This window comes from Lemur catta, chromosome 1, assembly GCF_020740605.2.
Source record: "Lemur catta isolate mLemCat1 chromosome 1, mLemCat1.pri, whole genome shotgun sequence".
Classification (NCBI taxonomy): domain Eukaryota; kingdom Metazoa; phylum Chordata; class Mammalia; order Primates; family Lemuridae; genus Lemur; species Lemur catta.
Genome location: NC_059128.1, coordinates 109,108,585 through 109,133,539, shown reverse-complemented (window position 1 = coordinate 109,133,539; position 24,955 = coordinate 109,108,585). Strand labels below are relative to the sequence as shown.

The following is a 24,955-nucleotide window of genomic DNA, read 5'->3' as shown; positions in this document are numbered from 1 at the left end:
GTCCTGGCCACACACCGGGTCTTCAAAATACCAAGTTATTGCACTTTCAAAAAATACAACACATCTGTGGCTAAGCCCTCCCCAGCCCCCCACCGCCCTGCCCCCCACCCGCCCCCCAACCCCGCCACCCCCCTGCCCAAACCCACTCCATGGCTTCTTGGCTAAAATGCTCGCTGCTCGGCGGGAGCTCGAGGGTCTCCAGGCTGAGGACCCGTTTGCAGAGAGAAAAGCAAAGACGAATGTCAAAGTGGTGGTCGCCAGAGAGAGGGGCCGCCCCGACCGCCGTCCTGCCTGCCTGCCCACGCCTCTGCGCCAGCTGGAATGCTCGTGGGACGAGGACGGCGGTGGCCGGGTGGCCGGGGCGGCGCGGAGGGGAGGGCGCGTGCGGCTTCCTGGGTCCCTCCCGCCCGCTGCCCCTTCCCGGGGTCAGCTCCCACTCAGGGCTCGGCTCCGGCGGAAGCGGCTGTGTGCATGGCTGGCCTTGTTGTTAAGAGTCTGACTTTTTGTTTGTTTCATTTTTCTTTTTTGTACCTTTTTTTTTTTTTTTTGCCATTTTACTTTTTTTTAATCCCCAGATAGGAGAATCCAGAGGTACAGGTGCCAGGAGCCAGGGAAAGGGGTGGAAACACAAAATAAATGACAGTAAAAAGAAAAAAAAACCACTCCTCCCTCTGCACCGAGCCGGCCGCGCCCCGCGTGTGAGCACCAGGAAAGTCGAGCGTCCGGCCGGCAGTCAGCAGGCCGGCACCAGGCCCTTCTGGAAGGGGCAGCGGCGCTTGGGCCGGGGGCCCTCCTCATCTTCCTCCTCCTCCTCCTCCTCTTCCTCCTCCTCCTCCGAGGACGACGAGCTGTCCAGCGTGAGGTCTACCACATCTGCTCCCGGCTTCCCATTCTCGGCGCCACTGACCGAGCCGCCGCCACCACCGCTGCCGCCCAGGGCGCCGCTCCCATTGACGCTGGGGACGGGCAGGAGCCCGTTGGCGTCCGAGGTACCTGCGGGCAACAGGGACGGGCACAGGTGCTCAGGGAGCTTTCTGGCCGCCCACCTCGGGGATCAGCGGGGCCGCCGTCGGACACAGACATGGCCAAACCCACGGGCCGGACTCACCAAGCACGAGAATGGGGCCCTGGGGACTGCAGCTGCGTTCCTTCTCGGCGCGGATCGGGCACCACGAGCCGTCCACCAGGTACTCGATCTCGTCGGCGTCCTCGCACTCACTCAGGATCTTGGACAGCAGCCTGGGCGGGGCAGCGAGCTGATGCCTGGCCGGGAGGTGCCGCCACCCGCCAACTGCCCTGCCTGGGCTCCCCTGTACCCTCCACCCCTCCCAGAAGCGCCAGGTCACCACCCACCTCTCCCCAGAGGTGGCTTCAGGGTGGTGCCCAGTGGGGACCCACAGTCAGGCCCCTTCGCGGGGCCTGCAGGGACACCACAACTGCCCTGCAGAGGATGGGGCCTGGGGGCCGCAGGGCTGCTGCCTACCCCCTAGCCTCATCCCCCCCCTGCTCTCCCTCCACCCCAGACTTTGACTCTGTGCTGGTGTTTTTACAGGAGAGTAAACCAAAGCCTAAGAGGTGACTTTGCCCAAGGACAAGTGGCCAGAGTGGTGCGTGCGTGCCTGCCTGCACGCGGCGCCGCCAGCCTGGCCTATGAGAACACTGCGGCCTGGAGGGAAGGCGGCTGCTGTCCCCGGACAGGCAGGACTAGCAGCTCACACACCAACGGTAGTATCCCCGAGTGCCCGCTGTGCCCCACCCGCTGGCTCCGAGGGGCTACCAGCCCACTCTGCAGACGGGGCACAGACCCAGGTAGGGGCTATGGGCCACAGGGCCAGTGGCCAGCCCAGCTTCTGGACCTGCCCCCGCCACTTCCTACCACGGTCTCGGGCTCCCCATCTGAGCACGGTGGGCTTGGCAGCCAGGGCATCCGAGGAGAGGCCCACGAGGGGCACACTGGCTGTGGCAGCCACGGCCACCAGACCCCGGCACTTGTGCACTGTCAGGGCTGCACCTGCTCCCAGGCACCTTCAACCCCGACAGTCTGGGTTGCACAGGACAGAGGCTTGTCCTGCTCTGAGGCCGACAGGACCCCTCCCGCCCAGGCCAGCCACACCCCCACCCCGAGGCCTCTACCACACCACTCAGAGGTGGTCACCTGGGTGTGAACACAGCTCCCTGCCTGCAAAACTCCTACGCACTCTCCAAAGCCCTACCCAGTTTGTCTCCCTCCCTGCCTCAGGGAGCCACAGCGAGAGAAGTGTGTGTGTGGCCCTCTCATCCACCCTCCAAAGGAGGATTCCCCGAAGGCAGAGTCTGGGACAGGGTCCTTTTGGGGACCCTGAGGTCACCCAGCTCAAGACCAGGCACAGACAAGGTGGCAGAGCCTTGTGGAATGAATCTATGAACTGCGATTCCGCCTCCAGGAAGCCTCTTGCCCTGGTCCCGGCAGCCCCTGGAGCTGTTACGGCCCCAGGCCTGAGCCCCAGATTCCGGGGCTGTGGGGGAGGTGGGTACTGGGCCACACAGCTGCCAGGCCGGGAACAGAGCGGCCATTCAAGCCCAGCCCACGTGCCCGGGCCCCAGGGGCCTCCTCGCTCCACCCCAGGCTGGGCAGCGTGGAGGCTGTCGCTTGGCCCTTCCAGGGAGCCGACCCAGGCTGAGCTGGCCTGACCCAGGTTCCAGTCCCGGCCCAGCCACCTGCAAGCCAGGGGTGGTCTGCGGCTGCGGGTGCCTCCTCTGAGCCCCGGTTTCCTCATCAGTAAAGTGGGGAGGACCATGGGTCACCTCCCAGGAGAGGAGGACACACCTAGGCAGGGGGTCATCTGGGGAACAAATCTACATCCCCTCGGCCAAGGAGGAGGACTCGGCCTGCCGCCCTGGCAGCACCTGCCCGTCGGTATGGGGACGAGCTCATGCCCGGCGGCGACCTCACGCCCTGGCCAGCGGCTCAGCGACAGGAGGTGGGCGTGGCTGGCGCCGGGCAGGAGCCGCATCAGGTGCCACGGACAACAGAGCTCAGTTTCTGGAAACTTAAGACCTGAGCAAAGAGCAAAGTTTCCCTTTTGAGCAGAAAATACTTGTCTTCCTTGTCCCCCTGTGGCCTAGGAGGGGCCTGTAGCGTAGGCCAGGGGGCAGCCTGGCCACAACTGCACCCCTGGGAAGGGCAGACGCAGGACGGAACTTTTGGAGAGACGTCTGTCCTTTTCCCCTTTCTGTGCAGAGTCACGACCAAGGGGGCACAGCACCCTCGGGAAGCAGCTCCCTGGATCCCAGTACCTCACAGCTGGGCTCTCGGGCCTCCATTTTATGTGGGAGCTCAAAGTCACACTCGCCCAAGCCACATGGGAACAATGGGGGACCTGAGACACCTTCTGCTGCCTCAGCTATACTCTGCCCCTGCAGCAAAGGCTCTGATAAGTTCTGCCGAGAAGAAACTGCCTTTTCTAATGGCCTGAGGTTTCCAAAGCTCCGGACCAACCGTGTGGGCCCTGCTGTGCCTGCTAGGTGCAGAGGGAGGTCGGGGCCCCCCGGGGCTCGGAGGACCAGATCAGCTCGGCCTCCCACAGGAGGACCCGAGACGTGGGCTAGCCCAGGACAGGCCCCGAGACTCACCCGTCGATGATGAGCTGGTCGTACGGTGCCGGCTTGTCACACACCGGGCACATCCAGGTGGGCTTCTTCTCATTCATTTGCAGGTAGAAGACGGCGTCGAAGCACTGCAGGTGGGCGCAGGTCTCCGCCCGGCAGGGCACAGACAGCCGCATCTTCACTAGCTGTGGGAGGGCGGGCGGCGTGAGAAGGGGTCCTGTGCCCCAGCCCCCCCACGCTCTCCCATGTGGGCCTGCCATTCGCTCATGGCCTCAGGGACACTGACGGACCAAAACCAAGACCTGGCAGCCCAGGAAGGGCCAACAGGAAGGGCGATGGAGGTGAGGGCCACACGACTCACCGGGCAGATGAGGGACACGCGCACCCCAGTGGTGGCGATCTCGCTGTCGGGGTCAAGGCGCAGCTTCTCTTTGACTGCAGGGAGGAGACAGAGGATGCCGTCAGGGGAGGGGCGGGGCAGCTTGGCTGGGGGCACCCCTGACACCCATCTCCCCGACAATGAGACCCCAGTTTTACGGCACAGCTCGGGCCTCGAGGGACTCCTGTGAGGAAAGCCGGACAGCGGCCACCATCACTGCTGACTGGGCCCGGGTGCCCCAGACCAACTGACACCCCAAAAAGCAGGTGGCAGATAGGGCCTTCCCCACCTGCTGGGGCTTTTTACGACCCACAGGGAGATCCAGGCAACACACAGCCACTCATAGGATCATTCGCAGTGACTGTTAATTCTGCCACCAAAACACCACCGCTAAGGACACAGCCAGGAGCAAGGCAGGGACGCCCTCTCCGAGACAGACCCTGTAGCCTCCCGGATCACAGCAGAGGGCCAGGAATCGTCCCCTGCCCAGCCACTGGGCACTGCCACCGGGAGTGGCTTGAGCCTGCCTTCCTGCCGCGAAGCTGTGCGTGAGGAAGGGGAGCATAACACGTGACATGCCGGGCAAGAGGTCCCTCTTCTCCACTAGCAGAGCCGGTCGGGAGGAAGCCCCTGGCGGCAGGCCTGGGGTAGGCGAGTGGCCGTCTGGTTTCCCTCACACTTTTCTGCATGTTCTGCTTCCAGGACACGGGGCACCGAGATCAGCCCAGCCGGGAGGAGACCCCAGCCCTGGACCCCACAAGGCAGGACCACCCTGGCCCGGGGCCTGCATGGTCTCTCCCTTCATGCCCTGGACCGTTGGGCCCTTGTCCCCAGCTCCAGGAAGTGAGGGTGACTGTGCCAGCTTGTCCCCACCCCAGCTTTGCTGCGTTCTCTGCCTGGAACGGCCCCCCTCCCCCTTACCTGCCTGGAAAATCACTTATCTCTGCAAACTCCGGGACCACTTCCTCCTCCTGACCCCCAACCCTGGGCCCCCACAGGCTGGGCCTGACCCACAGCCCGAGTGAGGACCTGGGGGCTCCTTAGCGGCTCAGCCTCCTGCAGGACGTCCAAGTGAGCCAAGGCTACGTCAGTCACTCACACCCTAGTATGAATTTGCACCCCTTGGTTCCTGCTCTGGCTAATGAGAGCCTTGAACCTTCCCTCCAAAGGACTTTGGGAAGTGAGAAGGGGATGCAGGTGTACATGGTTTTTTATTATTTTGAAATGGGGTCTTGCTCTGCGGCCCAGGCTGGAGTGCAGTGGCCTCATCACAGTTCACTGTAGCCTCCAGCTCCTGGGCTCAGGCGATCCTCCTGCCTCGGCCTCCCCAGCAGAGCGTGCCGAGCTTGAGTCTGGTTTTCAAGTGAGACCTCCCTCCCCCGTGCCCCATATACAGAAAGACCAGGTGCGCAGCAGGAAGGGTGCAAGTGAGACAAAGGACAGGATTCCAAGCTGTGAGTCAACTAGAGAAAGCCAGCGACCAAGACGCCAAGCCTGGGGCCAGCTTCAGAGGAAACCTGACGCTTCAGCCCCCGGAGGGGCCCCCACGGCCAGTGCCACAGGGCTCCTGGGTGCCCAGCTCAGGCCTGTCCAGCCCACCACGCCCAGCCTCCGCCCTGTTGAGCGGCCACTGTCCCCACAAGCAGAGGCAGGTAGGGGTGGAGGGCCAATGGGGCCTCGAGGTCACAGGGCTGAGGCTGCCGCTCTGCACCAGTGTCCCTGGTCAGATGGGGACATCACCAGGCCCCACCTCCCTGGGTGGCCCCGTATCACCCCTCCCATCCTTCTCCGTAGGGGGTGCTAATGCCTGCAGTGGGCGGGGGCTTCAATACGACGGGGCTCACAGCACCCTCCCCCAAAATGCCAGCTCCGCTCCATGCTTCTGGACGTCAGGGGCAGGGGCCCAGCCTGGCGCCAGGAGGGTGAGCAAGGTGCTCCCAATGCCGTCTGCAGGGGGCTGGGCTGACACCGGGGCCACCTGAGAACAGCCCAGGGACCACCCTCCCCCACCCACCTGCCCATCCCAACCCCCAGGCAGGGCCCTGCCCCCACCCCCTCCATGAGACAGACAGGCAGAGGCCACCATGGCCCAGGCCGCAGCCCGGTGCGACCCAGAGAGGGGCCTGAATGGCCCCGAGATGGCTCAGGTCTGTTCTCGTGAAGACAGTGGCCACCGGAGAGGGGCAGCAAGTTGCCCGAGGCCACACAGCAGCCAGGCGGGACGCACTGGGCCCTGGCTGTGCCCTGGGCAGGCCTCAGGGTGGGGGCACAGGAACAGACAGGGCAGTCAGCTGCCCGTCTTGGGATTTTGTTTTCAAAATGCCCTATGTGTCACTTTAAAAAAAATGTTCAGTTGCTACAAATACAAACAAGATAAACTCGGCCTCACCATTCACATTTCGACTTTCTCTGCTGTCTGCCGCCCGCACCCCTCGCCCCACTGCACAGCAGCCAGCAGCGTCTGCTCAGAGCCTGGCTTGCCTGGGGTCCTCCCAGCCCTTCCTGGGCTCTGTGCTGCCCTAGGGATGAGGCCCCAGCTCCTCGGTGGCTTGGACCCCCTCGGGCTGCAGCCGGGGGCCCTCCCAGGCCGGCCTGGGCTCAACCCTGCCTGGTGGCCTCCGCTCGCAGCTCCCCATCCTCCTCCAGCATCTTCCAGAGACCTCCGCATGCTGCTGCCAGACCCCCAAGGCGACAGGCTGTCCTGGGGCCCCCGACAGACCAGAAGCTCCGAGGGCTGGGCCTACACCTGCACCTCACACCCAGCAAACGGAGGGTCCCCAGGGACGGAACTGGGACTGCCCCGATAGGCGAGGGTGGCAGCCAGCTGTGGGGCAGGTGCCCCGGACCCAGGTGTCCCCCAGCACCCACTGCTCACCTAGAGCCTTGCACAGCTCCGGGTGCTTCACCCCGATGGTCTTCAACCTCTGCAGCAGCTCTGACGAGGTCAGCTGCCGCACCAGGTACAGGGCCACTGAGTAGCTCTGGGGACAGAAGGCTGGAGGTCAGGGCCGGGCCAGGGCCAGGTGGGACGAGGCCAGGTGGCGGGGGTGCACTCACCTTGCCATAGTTCCCCCAGGTGACGGTGATGCGGTTGGTGGCGGAGGACAGGTACATGAGGTGGGTGAGGTTGATGGGGCGGCAGGGCCTCTTGGGCTCCACTCCAGGCTTGTTCGAAGGGTAGTAGCCCTGCAAGCAGACAGGCTGCGGGTCCCAGGGTCCCGCCCCCCCACAGGCCCCGTCCCCACAGTGGATCCAGGGGCGGCCGCGGCTCACCGGGACCGAGCAGTAGCTGTGGTTGACCTTCACGGCGATGTTGGGTGGGTACTGGTCCTCTTGCGGGCAGCTGGTATCTGAGTAACAGATTCTGCAACAAGAGGCCACGGGCCTCAGGCAGAGGAGGGGGTGCAGGTGTGGTGCTTTGGGGAGGATACTCGTGGGTGCTGGACAGCAGTGACGGGGGCAGTGGAGAAGGTGGCACATGGCTGCACCAGGTGTGGGGCTCACAGCGCCCCACTGTCTGCCTGAGTGGCTGGGGATCAGCGGTGTGTCCCTGGCAAGGACGGATGGCAGGAAGTGGGAGCCAGGCTCTGGCTCTGGCTGGAGACTCTGAGGGGCCTGGGCCATGAGGCGTCCGGGACGGGACACGACGTGGAAAGGCCGCACCATCCAGGATGGAGAGAGGGGCAGGGGTCTCGAGGGCCCATCCCTGGGGTCGTGGGCACACCTGGGCCTACCTTAGGACGACCTGCACGGCTTTGACCCCGGGCTGCAGTTCTCTGTCGAGCAAACCAAGGAGAGGAAAGGACGCGTCGGTGTGGGGGGCGTGGGTGGCAGCACAGCACACCCGCCCCTCAGGCCAGCGGGGAGGGGACCTTGCCTGGGCAGGGCTGCCCCCCACCCGAGCTGGGACACTGAGGCCCAGGCCCCTTTCGTGCAGGCTGGGCGGACACAGGTGTCTGCGGGGCCACCGCGAGGGGGCTGCTGCTCGCCTGGAGCACGGGGATCAGGTGCAAAGCCCCAGGAACGAAGGCAGGCGGCGGGGCCGGCCACTGCCGGGACGAAGGAAGTCACAGGCACAAACCGGCATCACCCAGCCAAGGCACAGCAGCAGGACAACACCCAAGAACACCCAAGGATAGACCTCAACAAGAAATCACCCGAGGTAAGTGAGAAGTCATGTCTACCTAAAGACTCCCATGTGAGTGCTCATGGCAGCACTACCAGCAACAGTCATGATGTGGAAACCACCCAGTGTCCACCCACAGGTGGATGGACAAACCCAACACGGCCCATCCACACACGGGCTATCACTCAGCCACGGAAAGGGACGAGGCTCCGACACAGGCCACAGTGTGGATGGACCTTGAGGACATCGTGCTCAATGAGAGACGCCAGACACAGAAGGACACACAATGTGACTCCGTTTATAAGAAATGTCCAGAACCGACAGATCCACAGAGACGGGACGTGGATTTGTGGCCTCAGAGCCTGAGCGAGGGAACAGAGAGCAGCGTAGCCACTCCCAGCCCCTTGTCCCTCACCTGTTATAGCTCAGCAGTCCTCACCTGGGGCCATCCTGCCCCCAGGGGACACACGGTGATGTCTGGGGACATCTGTGGTTGCCACACTGAGGGCAGGGAGCTCCTGGCATAGGGTGGGTGGGGGCAGGGACGCTGCTCAGCACCTGTGGTGCCCAGGACACCCCGCCCCAGAGAAGGATCCAGGCGGGGCCCTGTCAAAGGGGGACACTGAGTCTGCTGCTCTCAGGCTGGAAGACTTGGAGGGGTAAGCGTGTGCTGTCACTGAGCACTCGGCCCAGCACGTCGGGGCAGGCACTTAAGACCCAGGATGGGGCTTTCTAGAACGACCACTCCTGTTCCCTGCACTGCTCTGGACCGAGCAGGGTCGAGGCCAAGGCCGAGGCCCCCCCCAACCAGCAGCCGAGACCGCAGATTGGCAGCGGACAGTGGGGCCCCAGCGCACCTGGAGTTCCGGATCAGCTCCACCTGCCGCGGCGTCAGCGCGAAGATGCACGGGCTCTCCTGGAGCTTCTCGTTACTCTGTGGGACTGAAGACACAGGCGGGTCAGTGCCACGTGGGGTCCCCAGCGAGCCCTGCAGCCCGCCACTCCCAAGTGCCTGCCCCTTCGGACCAGGAAACTCGAGGTGGGAAGCTGGCTGGGTGAACGTGTGGGACGGGGTGGGTGCCGCTTAGCTCCCCCTGCCCATGCTCCCTGGTAGGGTACTCTCGGGGCTCGGCGGCCCCACAGCCCTCTGGAGCTCAGGCGTCCACGCAGGAACACGGAAAACTGCTTGGCTGGGGGAGAAGGGCCATGCCCCGCAGGCAGGACACCTGCCCGCCCTCACACAGCACACACTGGCCTGGCCCTTGTTCTCCACGTGCCCTCAGGCCGCCACTTCACCTGGACGGTCCGCCTGGGGCACTCCCAGGCCAGCATGAGAGGTAAGGAAGTCAACCCCCAAGTGCACCAACATTAGTCCACAAGAGGCCTGCTCCCAGCGGGGTGTGACAGGAGCAGCAGAGGCCTGAGAGATGCCACCACAGGGCCTCACTTGCTGTCACAAAGCACCTACTGGTTGCAGGAGTCGGGGAATGTTCTGCGAAGGGACAGAGACTTGTGGTTCCAAGTCTGGGCCCTGAGCTCTCAACTGTAACTGCACTGAGCAGCACAGGCTGGTTAGAAAACGCTTTGAAGCAAATACGAAAATACAACGTGTGCAGGTTGCAACCAAAGCAGTCGTCAGAGAGTGACAGCTCTTAATGCTTATGTTAAACAAAAGGGTTTAAGATGAATGACTGACCAGGCCCGGTGGCTCATGCCTGTAATCCCAGCACTCAGGGAGGCTGAAGCGGGAGAATCTCTGGAACTCAGGAGTTCGAGACCAGCCTGAGCAAGAGCAAGATCCTGTCTCTACTAAAAAACAGAAAAATTAGCCGGGTGTGGTGGTGGTGCCTGTGGTCCCAGCTACACAGAAGGCTGAGGCAGGAGGATCACTTGAGCCCAGGAGTTGGAGGCTGTAGTGAGCTGTGATGACACCACTGCACTCCAGCCGAGGCAACAGAGTGAGACCCTGTCTCAAAACAAAACAAAAAAAACACCCAAAATACATTTAGGGAAGATATCATATAAATTTTACATAAACTCTCAGCAAACAGGAAGGCAGGACCACTTCTTAACTCATTTTATGAGACCCAAATAATCCCGATACCAAAACCCAACCAAGATGCATCAAGAAAGGAAAATCACAGGTAAATATCTCCCATGAACAGAGATGTAAAAATTCTCAATGAAACATTAGCAAGTATCTCAGGCTGCTGGGATTTGTTCCAGGAACGCAAGACCGGTTTGGAACCTCTGACACAGCCATCAGAGTGGCTAAAATTAAAAGACTGACAACTCCAGAAGTTGGTAAGGATGTGGTGCAATTGGAACGCTCTGCGGGTGGGGTTACCAAGAGGCTGGACGACCACCTGGGGAGGCTGCCCGCGTGAAGTCAGACACATAAAATGTAACGAGGACACAGGCTGCAGCACTGAAACCTCTAGGCAGGCCACGGGCACGAGCTATCAGAAGCTCAGACACAAGCCAAGACCAGCAACCCTGTGTTTCAGGAACCGCAACCGCAGACAGACTCGCACATGCAGGATGATGACGTAGGCTGGGGTCACACATCACACAGGACGCCTTCTACCGGCAAAGGGCTGTCAATGACCTAAACGCCTGTCAACATGGTCTGGGTAAAAGAACATTCTGGGCCATCACACAACGGAATACTATACAACTGTGAAAATGGGGATAAAGGGTGAAAAGTTCCGGATGTTTCTGCCACTCTAGAAACCGAAGTGCGCAGTAGCGTGAGCATCACACTACCGCTCATGCAAACACAGGGGAGGCTCTGTGTAAATGTGTACTTGCTTATGCCTCTGGGGGGTGGGGACAAGAATCTGCCCACAGTGGCAGCCTCTGAGCAGCTGGGAGGGGAGATGGAACCGCAAAACCTTCAGAACTCGGCGTGGCCGACGGCTCCTGCACAGGGCTGAGCTCTGCAGGTAACCTTCTCTCTGTCATGACCAAGCAACTGTGCCACAGAAGCAAATGCCACAGTGCCACAACAGGAGTGGCCACACGTCCGTGACACCCTGTTTATGAGACAGGCAGCAGCCGGGATGGGGCCAAATCCGCCAACCTGCCTTAGAGCCTTCCCAACCATGAGAACAGGTAGCTCTGTGACAAGCACGTCTGATTTTATTTTATTTATTTTTTTGAGACAAGAATCTTGCTCTGTTGCCTGGGCTACAGTGCCGTGGTGTCAGTCTAGCTCACAGTAACCTCAAACTCCTGGGCTCAAGAGATCCTTCTGCCTCAGCCTCCCGAGTAGCTGGGACTACAGGCATGTGCCACCATGCCCGGCTAATTTTTTCTATATATATTTTTAGTTGGCCAGATCATTTCTTTCCATTTTTAGTAGAGATGCGGTCTCACTCTTACTCAGGCTGGTCTCGAACTCCTGACCTCAAGCGATCCACCTGCCTCGGCCTCCCAAAGTGCTAGGATTACAGGCGTGAGCCACCGCGCCTGGCCTGATTTTGATTTTAGTAGCTCAGGTTCAGAAGCCAGATGGCCTGGGCTCAGACCCCAGCCCGGGCAGGGCCTCCCCGGCCTGCACCTGCGCGTCCTGTCTCTCGGGGGCCCAGTGTGCATGGTCGACGCTTAGGAAGGGGGGTGCTGCGATGGCTGCAACCAACCCCGGTTGTTTGCTGAGAGCCTGGCAGGTCCCTGGGCGCTGCTAGGCTGCGAGTCCTGGCTGGGGCTCTTGAGGAAGGCCGCCTAATTGGGGGGGGGGGGTGCGCACAGGCCACCTGCAGACACGCCCAGAGCTGCCCGGGGAGCTTGGGGAGCAATTACTGGGGGGCTAGGGGGCAGGGAGGCCTCACAGGAGCCGACACCTGAGCTGGGCCTCAGAGGCTGGGTAGGAGGTCGAAATACCAACACCCCACCCCCACCCGCAGTGGCTTCTGGGAGGCAGGGGAGGAGCGTGGGTACCCAGCAGGCGGCTCGGGAGCCACCCGGCTGGCCAGGGAACAGCTGCCATCCTATGCCTGGGCAGACAGCGCTCGGAAAGTGAGGAAGGCCGTGACCTAGGCACGGGACGGCAAGGATCGGGGTCCTACCCTAGGGTCGTGCTCTCTACCCCAACTCTCCTGTTGGAGTGTCCCAGGGGGCTGCCTGATACTCTCCAGAAACATGGCCCACCCTACCCTGTCGGAAGGGGCTGTGGGGTCTCCCCTGAACCTGTGCTTCTGCCATCGTGGTCAGCAGCAATTATGCCCCATCAGCTGTTTAGGGCCAGAAACACAGCACGTCCATGACTTCCTCATCCCCTCTGTCCCCCTAGATGTCCACTCCCTCGGCCAATCCTGCCAGCTCTGCTTTCAAAGCACCCAGCACCCAGCACAGTGGCTCATGCCTGTAATCCCAGCACTCTGGGAGACCGAGGCAGGAGAATCATTTGAGCCCAGGAGTTTGACATCAGTGTGGGCAACATAGCGAGACCCCCATCTCTACAAAAACTTAAAAATTAGCTGGGCATGGTGGTGGCATGCACCTGTAGTCCCAGCTACTTGGGAGGCTGAGGCAGGAGGATCACTGGAGCCCAGGAGTTGGAGACTGCAGTGAGCTGTGATGACACCACTGCACTCCAGCCTGGGTGACAGAGTGAGACTCTGTCTCAAAACATAAACAAAAACAAAAGCCACACCCCGTGTGGACCCCTGCCCCCAACTTTGCCAGCCTGCCTGGGCTGGTGCCCCAGGCCCTCCTCACGCAGGGCCAGAGCTGCAACCTCCCAGCCCACCCCACCCCTTCCGGCCCCCTGCTCAGGGCCACAGTGGGACACAGGACCCCAGGAGGCCTCCTGTGCACGCCCACCCTGGCCTCCTCGAATCCCCACCAGCTGTGGACACCCTGCTGCAGGGCCTTTGCACTCGCCATTCCCTCTTCTGGAACATTCCTCTCGACTGTCTTCATGGCCCCCGTGCTGGTCTTTGCACAAGGGCTGCCAGGATGAAAGGCTTCCCTGGGCGCCTTGTTTAGAAACCACAGCTTCTCCTTTCCCTGTCTCACCTTTCCCCAAAACCGTCACCTAGGGAGAACCAACTCGGTTTCCCATCTTTCTCTCACTCTTTCTCTTTGTGCCACTACGGCATAAGCCGCACCGAGGCGGGCCGTTCTGTGTGCTGCTGCCCGGCGTACGGGGGCACCCATGGGCCTTCCAGATCCAGGAGCGGACGCGGCAGGAACCAGAAGCACCTGCCACCTCCCACGGCTCCCACGAGGCCAGGTGACGTCACGGCGGAGAAGAGCAGGCTCTGGGAGGAGGTGCTCGGCCAGGCTGAGGAGGACCCAGGCCGAGGCCCTCACGTCTCCCAGGGAGGAGGGGAGGGGACAGCCAGAAGCCGCAGGGCAGCTGGGGCGCACGATCCCAGGCCCGGCACGCGCCTCCAGCCCAGGCTGCCAGCAGCCTCACAAGATGCCGCTGACGATGAATATTTAATGCCGTGAGCAGATGCTCGCAGTGTAGGGGGAGGTTATAACATGCCGTCAGGACACAGCCACATGTTCCTACGGTCGCACAAAGGAAGGAGGCAGCAGGAACAAGCCCAAATGGCCGAGGGCTGCTCCAGGCTGTGGAGTCACGGCTGCTTTCTCTGCGGCTCAACTTGGGTCTTCCATGACAAACGTGTCATTTTACAAAAGTTTAAACGAAAAGGAAACGGAGACTTTAGAAAGCTGAAGGGATGGGACACCCTTCCCCCGCCCACCGGCCCATGCTGTCTGCTGGCAGGTTCCTGACCCCCGGCCAAGCCAGGCCCAGGACAGAGGGACAGACAACCCCTCCCCGACACATGTGGGCTCTGACTGCTGTCTGCCCAGTGAGAGCCACCAGCAGCAACCCCACCGGGGACTCCAGGACGCAGGCAGGTCCTCCCTGACTCCCAAGACCGAGTTGGCACGGCAGGGAGTCAAGGTCTGAGGGATGTGCTGTTCCAGAGGAGGCAGAACAGGTGCCCTGGCTGTGTGAAGGGGCCACTGGCGGCCACACCTGGACAGAGCCAGGCCCGGCTGGGGGGCTCCGGGCTCAAACCCCAGCTCCCCCACTCACAGAGCGAGGAACCTGCCAGTCCACTTCCCGGGACAGGCAGGACAGACCATGGTCACCATGGAAAGAGAAACCTAAGGTATCAGCTCCCTGCTGCTCTCCCTGTAGCCTCCCAGACACCTCTCAGCTGCCCATCCTTGATCACACTGCACCCCCAATCCCACCCGACCCAGCCATGGTAAACAAACCTGTCCTACAGATGTAAATCACATACAGAAATTAATAAAATGTAAAAAAATAAAGGCATATAAAGCAAAGTCAGAGCTGGGAGAAAGCTCTGGTGGGCAACAGGAGTGCAGTGAGGGCAGACAGAGGCCTCTGGGGAGGTGACAGAGAGCCTAGCCCTGGAGGAGCCATGTGGGCACCCAGGAACAAGCACACCAGAGGCATAGCCCGTGCAAAGGCCCTGGGGCAGGACAGTGCTTGGCATGTGGGAGGCACAGCGACGAGGCCCGTGTGGCTCGAGCAGAGTGCGGAGGGGGAGAGAGGTAGAGGGGAGGGGACAGGCAGGAGTCAGCACGGCCCAGGTAGGGAAGCAACCTGAACAGCAGGGATATGGGCAGCCTTCTGTCTGGAAAGCTTCTGGCTGCTGAGGGACTAGGGGACCTCCAGGTGGGGAACAGATGGGGCAGACGGGACAGGTGGGCAGCACAACTTGGGCTGGAGGTGGGCGTCCTCAGCAGGTCCTGGGAGGACTGTCCCTCCTCAAGCAGTTCGGTGCTCCCGGAGGCCGGAGTGTGCAGCAGAGCCCGTGGGTCCCCCCACCCCAGCCAACCTCGGGCATGGGAGGCCCCAGCAAGCCGAGTCGGCCAGACCACCATGCACAGGGGACAGTGGCACAGGACCCCATGTGACTGCCCAGGCCCCCAGGGCACAGGACAGACCCAAAGATGCCATGGAGGGACGTTGGCCTTGGGTCCGTGCCAGGCCTGGCTGTGAGTGACAGGCTTGCCCCTTGGCCCCTCTGACCTCAGAGAGATCCCCAAAAGTAGGAGCAGGAAAAGCTCACTAGGACCTCAGGGTGCCCAGTCCCCATTCTCAGGTTTTCTGGCCTCTGCCACCCGAGGCCAGGCTGCTCTGTCCCTCCTCCCGGGGCAAAGCACGCCCGGGTCACAATGTCCTCCATTCAGTCCCATGAATGAGCCTTCTCTCCTGGCCAGGCTCTGCCCTCGCTGGTCCCTCTGCCTGGAACACACTCCCCCGCCCCTCCTCTCTGCCCGGCCTCTTGGAACTGACCCTCTGCATCTGCACGGAGTGCCGCCACCTCCAGGAAGCCTTCCTGCCTGCTACTTTCTCACCGATGTGCAATAAACATGCTACCAGCCTGCCCTGGGAGCCCTGTAACCGTCAGAGCACGTGTCACCTGGCGCTGTCTAACCACCACCTGGGCAGTGCTGGGCAGGGCCCACCACTACCTTGCCTGTCACTTCGGCAATGCTGGGCAAAGAACCTAAGTCCAGACAAGGGGCACGTGTGTGCCTACGTACAGCCAGACCAGGGGTTCTTAGCCAGTGTCGGAGCCACCCACCTCTGGGGGGCACCTGGGGTCATCTCGACAGGGGCCATGCACCCTGCACGACAGTGGCACAGGCTGACACCTCCAAGCACCGGGGGATGTTGGGGAGCCTTGAGGAGCGGCTCTGCCAGCCAGTGTGTTCCCTCCTCCTGCCCCAAGTCTCACGACAGCCTCTCTTCTTCCCCATGGGCCCTAGCAGGAGGGCCTGGGCCCTGGGCACACCTGGCTGAAGGCTGGGAGGGGGAGGACAGGTGGCTCCCCTTGGTGGGATGGGGTCCCCAACCTTCATGAGGTCAGGGCCGTGGGGCTCAGTGCTCACAAAGGGGGTCAGAGGCGGGAGGATGAAGTCAGGTTGCTGTGTGACCTTGGGCAAGTCTCCGGACGTTCCTGGGTGCCAGCGTTCCCCAGCCCAGGGGATCCAGCCCTCCCCTCCCCCAGCCCTGATCTGTGTGATTTATGGCTCCTGTCGCTCAGCGCACGCTCCATCCCAGGGAAGCAGGCCAGACGGTGGGCCTCATTCTGGCTGGCAGGTCACGACCAGGGGTGAGGGGAAGGGGAGGCTGGTGGCCTGGGCCCTCCTGAAGTGGCCCTTGGGCAACGCCAGTGCCCCAGAGTTCACCCTGGCGGGGTGGGGGATGGAATCTCAGCCCTGGAACAACAGACCCACTGACTGCTTCAGAACATGGCACAGGCAAACCTCTAAGGACCTGGCCCCCTGGGACCCCCAAGAGCACAGGGTCCAGGGTAGGGGGTGCACCCTGGTGGGAATGCCCCTCCCAGGCCCTCAGATGGGAGTGGAGAACTGTGGGGAGGAAAGGCAGGGCGGGGTCAGCCTCTTTGTTCTGAGCCGCCAACAGAGTCATTCTGGGTGTAGACAGGGGAGCTGCCTCTCCCGGAGATCAGGTGACTGGGGTCCCTGGGGGCTCAGGGCACAGTGAAGCATGGTGGGGCGGAGCAACAGCTCACCCTGCAAGAAGGAAGCCTGCGATCTGATCCAGCAGGAGGGGGGTCAGGCCGGCCAGTCCGGCCCTGCGCCCAGCACCGAGCCCGCCCTGAGGCTCCCCGGGTCATGCTCAAGGCCTGAGGAGTCTGAACCCAGCCCTAGTGAACGCCAGAGCCAGCCAGCCCTGCCAGAGAAGCCTGCAGGGAAAAGGCTTCCTTCTCTTCTACCTAGACAGGAGCACAGAGGCAGGGAAGCCAGCCTGGAGGAGCCCAAGATGAGGCTCTGGGTCCCCAGCGTCACCATTTCAACTCCATGACAGGTGCAGCTGGGCCAACCTGTGAAACGCCTCCTCTGTGGGGAGGAGCCTTGGCTCACAGGGCGGAGACTAAGGATGGAGGGTGGAGCCTTGGACCAGAAGGTGGAGCCTCAGGCTGCCGCAGGAAACACAGGCAGGGCCTTCCTCCCTCCTCCAACCCCACCTGAAACCACAGCCCCCTCCCAGCCTAACGTCACAAATTCTGGGGCTGCAGATGGGAGGGGAGAGGCAGCCTGTATCCCTCCCTGCATCAGCCCCCTTCCTGGGGCAGAGAAGAGGAGGCCAGCTGGGCTGGCGCCTAGGCTTGCATGCTGGAGAGGGGCCCCCAGCACAGCAGGGGGCCAGCCGGGCGCTGGGTCAGCAGGTGGGAGGGGGCCTGCACCGAGGTTCTGAACTGCCAGGCCAGGGACATGGGGGCGGGGCACGTGCGGACTGCAGGCTCTGTCAGGCCGCACTCTGCCACAGCACACGGTGCCAACTCAGTAAAGACAGGAGGAGCTGAGTGGGAGATGCGGACGGTGGGCTGTGGCGGGGAGGGGCGGTGACCGACCCCATGGAGCAGGCCACAGGCTGGGGGCCCCTGCACCACCAGTGTGGTGCTGCAAGGGAAGCTCCGCAAGGGCAGGGGCTCTGTCAAGTGCCCTGCTCCGTGCCCCGTGCATGAGTGAAGGACTGCAAAGAGGGAGGTGGGGGCAGGAGGAAGAGACCACGGGCGGGGCCTCCAGGGACACTCAGGACCCTGGTAGAAGCTGCTAGCCTGGACATGGCCCACAAAAGGCCTGGCCCCTTCTGCTTGCTCTCAGGAGCCCGGCAGGCTGGGGCTGGGCAGGCCCTCCTGGCCCCAAGCTCAGGGCAGCATCTCAGGGACCAGGCTGCAGCCTGAGTCCTCACAGGCCACCCATGCTGCTGTGTACTGCGAGGCCCTGGTACACGGCAGTGTTCAATCAACACTTGGGGACCAAAAAAAATGAGTAAAGAGGGGACCATGGAGCCCCAGCACATCCCCTCCAGCCCCAATCACCCAGCCCCTTGGGAACACACGGCAGGAGCAGCCCAGCAGTGGTCGGAGCCTGCAGCCAGAGGCTGCTCCCGCAGTACGCCACCAGGAGCAAGAGCCTTAGGGGCAAGAAGGAAGGAAGGTTGGATACGATTGTCCAGCCCCCTTCCCGAGGGAAAAGAGAGCACAGAAGCCAGCCTCTGACACGGCCCTCCGTGACGGCCACACCGCAGCAGAGCTGCCTGAGCACCAAAATATGGCGGAAGCCAAGGCAGACACGTCCCAAGGTTACGTTATAAAAAGGACCGGGGCTTGGACCTGCGTTTTTGCCCACACCCCCTCTTGGATCACCGGCTCTGGTGCGTGCAAGCCGCGGGGCTTTCAGCATGCAGAGGGTCGTGTGTCTTTAGCCAAAGCCAGCAAGGCACTGAGGCCCGCCAGCCACCACATGAGGCAGCCACACGAGCCACCCAGCAGCCACAGCTACAAGAACTAACAGACGGCCGCCGTGTTAAGCTGCTCAATATGGGAGTAACCCGTGACACGGCCATAGGTAACCAACATCTAAGACAGTCCCTCTGCTTCCTGGGAAGGACGATCCCCCCTGCCCCTCGTGGCACCCCCGCCCTGGCTGCACCACAGAGAACATCCCTCGTCGACTGTGTGGCCGGGCGGCGGGTGCGAGGTGCGAACGCAGAGCACAGGCGCCCGCATGGCGGCGACTCACCTAGCTCAGTGGGTTTCAGCAGTTCATCCAGCATGTTGAAGAAGGGCAGCTTCACCAGCCGGACTTCTGGCTTGAGGGTCTTGGCGGGCAACCGTCCCAGTCCGTTTAAGTACTTCCCGTAGAGCACGGGGTAGTCAATATTGGGGCCCGAGAGCGGAGTCCTGGGCACGGTGCCAGCCCGGTCGTAGGTGGAGTGCATGGTCAGGGGGTCCAGGGGCCGGTGGGGCTGAGGGACGGGCTCCGAGTTCTTCTTGGCATAGCGGGTCTCGTACAGCTCCTTGATCTTCTTGAACAGCTCAGGGCTACAGTCAAACTGGACGAGCTGCAGGGCCCTGGTGACCAGCTCGTGCTTCAGTCCGCTCTTACTCCGGCCCACAAAACCCAGGAGCATCTGAAGGTCGGAGACTCGAAAGCTCATCACCATGTTCTGGGGAAGAGCAACCACACCCTCGCTCAGAGGCCAGCGCCACCACAACCCGGCCACCACGGGGACAGGAGACCTCCCAGGCTCTGACCTGGGGGCATGAGAAGCACCCACTGCTTGGGCCGAATGCTCGCCCTCCCCCACAGTGACCCTCTGAACCAAGCCCTGCCCCCCCGAACTCCCCCAGCAAGGCCAAGGCAGCAAAGCTCCTCTGAAAGCCCCCACCTTCTGTTTTGGGTTCCCTTTCCCCATCTTCCAGCCTGAAAGCATCCCCAGGGCAGGAACCAGGAATCTGGCTTTGCCCACAAACAGTCCCTGCCAGTGCCTAGTTGGCAAACACTGACAGCCTCTCTGACCCTCAGTCTCTTCACTGGAGAAGAAAACAACATCCAGCTCATCAGAATGTTGGGGAAGCAGACGACGTGACTCACGTAGAGCACCTGGCAGAGCCAGCGCTCACAGCTCAGCCACAGACACCTTGCCCTCAGTCTCGACGATGGTCACACATTTGCTTAATACTACTCACCTGCCAGGAACCAGTGGGACGTTCGATTATCTATCTAACTCTGACCCCTGAAGCGCCCCTGCTGGGTTGGTGTGGGTGCCACTACAGAAGAGGGAGCAGCAGCTCGGGAAAGACAGCACCAGGATTGAAACCCAGGCCCCACACCAAAGCCGGGTGGTCCCTCTACCACACTACCGCCTGAGGCACTGGCACAGAGCCGGGCACTTCAGAGGTCCCCAAAATGCCTGCTGGCTGTCTCTGGCAGGCTCTCTCCCTCTCAGCACTGCGGACACTGGTGCTGGAGTGTTCTCTGGAGTAGGGTCGTCCTGGGCACTGCAGGGCGCTGAGCAGCATCCCTGCCTCCACCCAGCCCATGCAGGGAGCACCCCCCACCCCAGTCGTGACAACTAAAAACCATCTCCAGACATTGCTCAGCATGTGGGGAGCGAGGCAACAGCTCGGCCTAGTTGAGACCCACTGGTCCAAGGGGGAGGCTTCAGGGCTCCTGCTGCCGTAGAGGCTGTTAACAGAGCTGCGCTGAAGTGACGAATGAGGTTTGGCAGGGCCCAGCCCCTGTTACCTGGCAGGGCCTGTCCAGCTAAATGGAACCAACAGAAGTGCCCAGCCTACTCCAGTGTCTGAGCAGGGGCTACCTGGTGGTGGTCTGCCCCCCATGAAAGCTCCTGACCAGCTACATAAGCAAAGTGTCCTCCAGAGATGGGCTGGCAGGGTTTTAGGGGCCACCCACAGAGCCCCAGAGCTTGCCAGGGATGAATGAAATGTGGTAGTAAAAAGAGACACCTCGGGGGATGGAAAAAGAAACTGCAAGTGACAAGAGTGGACAAGGAGAGCTGGCACCCAGGGCAGGAGTGCACCCAAAGAAACCAATAAACCGCTGAGACTCGACTTGGAAGAGTCTGAGGACCCGAGCTGGTGGCAGCCCCGCTGGGGTGCGTATGCAGTGGCCCCCGTGCCACAAAGCTTGGGGGTCTCCAGCTCCTGGCTAAGGGGGAGGGGAGGGGAGGGGCGTGCAAAGTCCTGCAAAAGCAGAGACGCCATGCAGGTTCGAAGGACAGAGACATCTGCCTACAGAGGCCTCTTACCACTTCAGGGTCCTCCCCCTGCTCTTGCAGCCGTGGCTCTGTAAAGCACACATGGTGCCAAGCATCTACCTCGTGCCAGGTGCCAGAAGGGTCTTTCCACGTCACTAACCTCACAGTAGCCATGCCCATCGTGTGAGGAAACTGAGGCTCAGAGGGTCATGGCTGGCCCACAGCCCACCAAGTCTAAGTGCAGGGCTGGCACTCGGACCCCTGTCCCCCAGGTTCCTGAAGGCGTCCCTTCCACTCACACCCAGCCACCTGGAGGACCCTCACTCACCAGCACACTGGCTATCCAGGGACCTACTCGGGCTGCTGGCCCTCAGAGAGTCCAGGATGCTCTGAGACCAAAAACGCTTCATCTCCCTTGGCCTGACTTCCTACCTTGTGCGGAAAACAAAAAGGCTTGCGGACAAGATGTTTCTTCTGGAAGAGGCCCAAGCCCTTAGGAAAGGCAGTGTCACGGGGACGCTTACTGCTGGCACCTGGGCCAAAGGCAGGTGGGTTTGGCGAACCTGCTGACGTCAACCTGCCCCGGGGAGCCCCGGCTCTGCCGAGGACGAGCCCCTCCGTCCGGGCTGCACATCCGGAGCTCTTGCATCCCAGAGCACACCCCTTGGGCTGCCATATGTTCCGGACTCAGATTTCTCCGCAGCTGCCACCACCAAGGAGCCTGCCCTTGACACTTTGGGGGGACGAGGCGGGTACAGACATTCAGGAAGAAGCCCCAAACGCTCTGAAGATCACTTTCTGCCCTGGCTTCATCCTGACCCGCCTGCCATTGGACCCGTGTTTATAAACAGCACCAGGCCCGACGGCTTCCAAAGCCGAGTTTCAACGCCAGGCTTGTTGTGGAAGCCGCGTGGGGAAACATCAGCCGAGACAAGGCAGCTGTCCTCTCGCACAGGAGGAGCTCAGTAAGCCGCCTCTCTCCAGGAAAATGGCGGGGGGGGGGGGGTTTGCTGTTTGAATGGACACCCCTGGCCCCAAAATCCGACTCCAGGGCCTCAGGAATCTCAGATTTCTAAGTTTATCAGCAAGCACTTGCAACGTTCTTCCCTCCAACCAGCCCGCTGTGCACCCCAAAAACAGAATCTACAGCCATTAATGTGACAGCTTGGGGAAAGCTGCCATAAAAGGGGGGACATTTCAACATTTAGGGTGCTCTGAGGTAGCAAGAGACTCAAGGACAGAGAGCTCTCTAGGGTCAGGGAAGTTGTGCCGCAGCCCCAAGCCCCCCCTGAATGTAGACTCACAATTTAGAGAACTTGAAAGAAGGGTCAACTTGATATAATTGGGGTGGGGGGCCCAGCCACGAGAGGGTCAAGGAGAGTTCATCAGATCATATTTCAAGGCCCTGGACGGTATTAAAAAAGACTGCAGAGCAGACCCAAGGCTGGGGTCAGGGGTGGGGTCCACAGCCTCGAGAGGAGGTTACATTTCAGGGCTCCAGAGAACTTCAAACCTGGAGACTGCCACCGTGGGTCTGCAGAGTTCAGACCTACACATCTATAAGGCAAGTCTCTGTTTTCGAAAACCCTAGAGAGAGGCAGAAGTGTGTGTGGCGTAGAGTTGGGGGCTGGGGGACAGGGTATATCCTCTCGTCACAGAACTTTGGGGCTGCAGCTCAGATCCCAGCGGGAAGAGAAGGGCGATGTATAAAGATGGAGGGAGAGAAAAAAAGAAAACACAGGTAGGTCAGGATCTTGGGGAGGGAAAACCAGAAGAGGGCTGGGGATCCCCTACCTCCCTGGTACAAGTGGTCTTGAGTGCACTTCTAAGGGTCCTGGACCCACATCTCTGGGGAGGCACTTGGAGAAGGTACACTCCTGGGACGGGGTCACTCTGAGCTCAGTCCCAAGACGGTTAAAAGCGGCCCCAAGCTAGGGCAGAGTACTGTATCTACAGGACATGGAACCTGGACCAGGACCCAGAGCACACAGAAGCAGCAGCAGCAGTTATCCTAAAGAAAGAGGCCTACCCTGACCCAGGGGGACCCTCCAACGATCAGTGTAACAGGCAGAAAGGGAGAGAGTTAGGAAGCCAGGGCTGGGGTGCAGAAACGTTCTGGGGGCTGTGTAGGCAGAAAGGAGTCTGACCTACGTAAAATCGCTAGGGAGTATAGGGGCAGCCAAGGCTTGGGGATAGAATGTGAGGCTTGGAGATAGGATGTGATCCTGCAAGTGTGGGGCTTCTAAGCCCCAGAGGCAGAGTTGACAGGTTAACAGATTCTGTCCCGTGGGAAACCAAGGAGAAGAAAAGCAGAGCCCAGGACTCCGGACTGAAAAAGGGGAATAAGGAAGGTCTCCGGGCAAGAACATGGGTCAGGACTCTGGCCCCTGGGGAGGGCAAAGTGTGGGTCCCATGTGAACCCAGAGCCCACCCCGGGGTGTGGACAGTGTCAGGAGGGGGGCGGGGCTCCGGGACCAACGCGGGAGCAGAACAGGGGCTCCCAGCCCCTGTCTGGGGTGCAGACCCCAAGAGGACACACTGTGCTTTAGGGGCAGAACACTACCCGGAGTCAGCGGACCCTTCCGAGCAGGGACGGAGTCGCAAGCCGCAGGCTGGCTTGCTGGGTAGGGAAGATAAGACCCAGCTACCAGCCCCCGGTGCCACGGGGGCGACGAGGCGTGGACACTCCCCCCGACCCGAGCACGGACGCCGGCTCGGAACGAGAACAGGAGCAGCCGGCCCGTCCCGCCGTCCAGGGAGCCTGTGCCCCAAGCCGGGAGGCGCGGCCCCGTCGCCGCGCTGGGGACCTGGACCCTCACCGCTCGGGCTGGGTCGAGGGCAACGACTCCCAGCGCGAAGACTCGGGTGAGGTTTGGGGGCCCCGCCCCCGTCTTCCCCGCCCCCCGCCCGCACCCTGCGCCCCGGGGGCGGGGGCCGGGGGCCCGTACGGCGAGCCGCGGGCGGGCCGCGCCGTGGGGCCCCAGGCGGAAGGAGCAGACTTCGGCCCGCGGCCCGGCCCCCGCCCCCTCGCCAGCCCGCCCGGGCCGGCGCCGCCGCCGCTCACTCACTTTGGCCTCCACCAGCTCCGCCGCCATCTTGGCCACCAGCGTCCCCCGCGCCGGGAGCCCCCAGCCGTCGCGTCACGTGACCGCCCGCCACTCGCGGGCGGGGCCGCCGCTCGGGCCAATTAGCACCCGCGCACGCTCCTCCCCCTAACGGCGCGCGTTGCTGCGTACTCCGCAGGCGCACGGGGCCGCCGCCCGGACCCCGGGCCAATCAGAGACGCCGAACTCCAGCTCCCCCTTCCTCTTTCGCTCGCGGCGGTCACGCCCACCCCTGGCGGCGTCTGCCTTCTTAAAGGGGCCGGCGCGTCGCACAGGGGGAGGCGGATGCTGGGTCGCGTCTGGGGACGGCACGCGGGAGGGGGCGGTGACGGCAACAACAATGCGTCCAGGTGCGTCGGCTCCCAGCACGCGGCGGCCGCCAGGTGCGTGCCCAGACTCCGGCGGCGCCGGAGGAGGGGAAGGTTGCTCAACCGCAGCGGCCGCCAGTGCGTGCAGCGCAGCGCCTGGGTGAGCCTCCGCGGGCCCGACACCCGCGACCGCACATCCGGGGCCTGGCGCGCCTCGCACCCCGCCGGCGGGACGGAGGCCGGGGAGCGCGGGACCCTGCTCTCCAATTTCTCGGAGCCCGTGCAGCTCGCGTCTCTCCGCGGGTGACTCCCCACCCACTGTAAACCCTGAGAATCTGCACCGACGTGGACCTCTCCCGCTCAAACGCTCTCCTTGGCTCCCCAGTGCCGTGGAGAAGCAGAGCTCAAACTTTTCTTGCGTTCAAAGCAGGAGATGTGAGGACAAAACTGTACATTCCAAAGCCTACCCCCTGGAATAATAATTCTCAGGGCAGGAATTAGACAAAAATTGAATGGGATGCCAAAAGCAAATGCAGTAATTCGGTAATTTCTTTTCTTTTCCTTTTTTTTTGAGACAGGGTCTCGCTCTGTTGTCCAGGCATCATCATAGGTCACTGCAACCGCAAAGTCCTGGGCTCAAGCGATCCTCCTGCCTCGGCTTCCCAGAGTGCTAGGATTACAGGTGTGAGCCACCAGGCCTGGCCTTTTTATTTTTTTAAGACATGGGTCTCCCTTTGTCACCCAGGCTGGAGTGCAAGAGTGTCATCATAGCTCACTGCAGCCTCAAACTCCTGGGCTTAAGCAATCCTCTTGCCTCACCCTCCCAAGTAGCCGGGACACAGGCTTTCGTCATTGCATCCGGCTAATTTTTCATTCTTCCTTTTTTTTTGTTTTGGTAAAGATGAGGTCTCACTA

The 24,955-nt window shown here is 61.9% G+C and overlaps 1 protein-coding gene across 1 annotated transcript; it reads right to left on the bottom strand.

The window, feature by feature from the left end:
- Positions 1–532: 532 nt before the first annotated feature.
- Positions 533–23,886, bottom strand: PIAS4 (protein inhibitor of activated STAT 4). The gene is made up of 11 exons (XM_045544802.1): positions 23,697–23,886; positions 18,648–19,074; positions 8,951–9,035; positions 7,702–7,743; positions 7,241–7,331; positions 7,025–7,153; positions 6,843–6,948; positions 3,950–4,023; positions 3,613–3,773; positions 1,109–1,239; positions 533–993 (listed from the first exon to the last, which is right to left on the bottom strand). The coding sequence occupies exons 1-11, from the start codon at positions 23,721–23,723 to the stop codon at positions 734–736; spliced, it is 1,533 nt and encodes a 510-aa protein (XP_045400758.1). The 5' UTR covers positions 23,724–23,886; the 3' UTR covers positions 533–733.
- Positions 23,887–24,955: the final 1,069 nt, after the last annotated feature.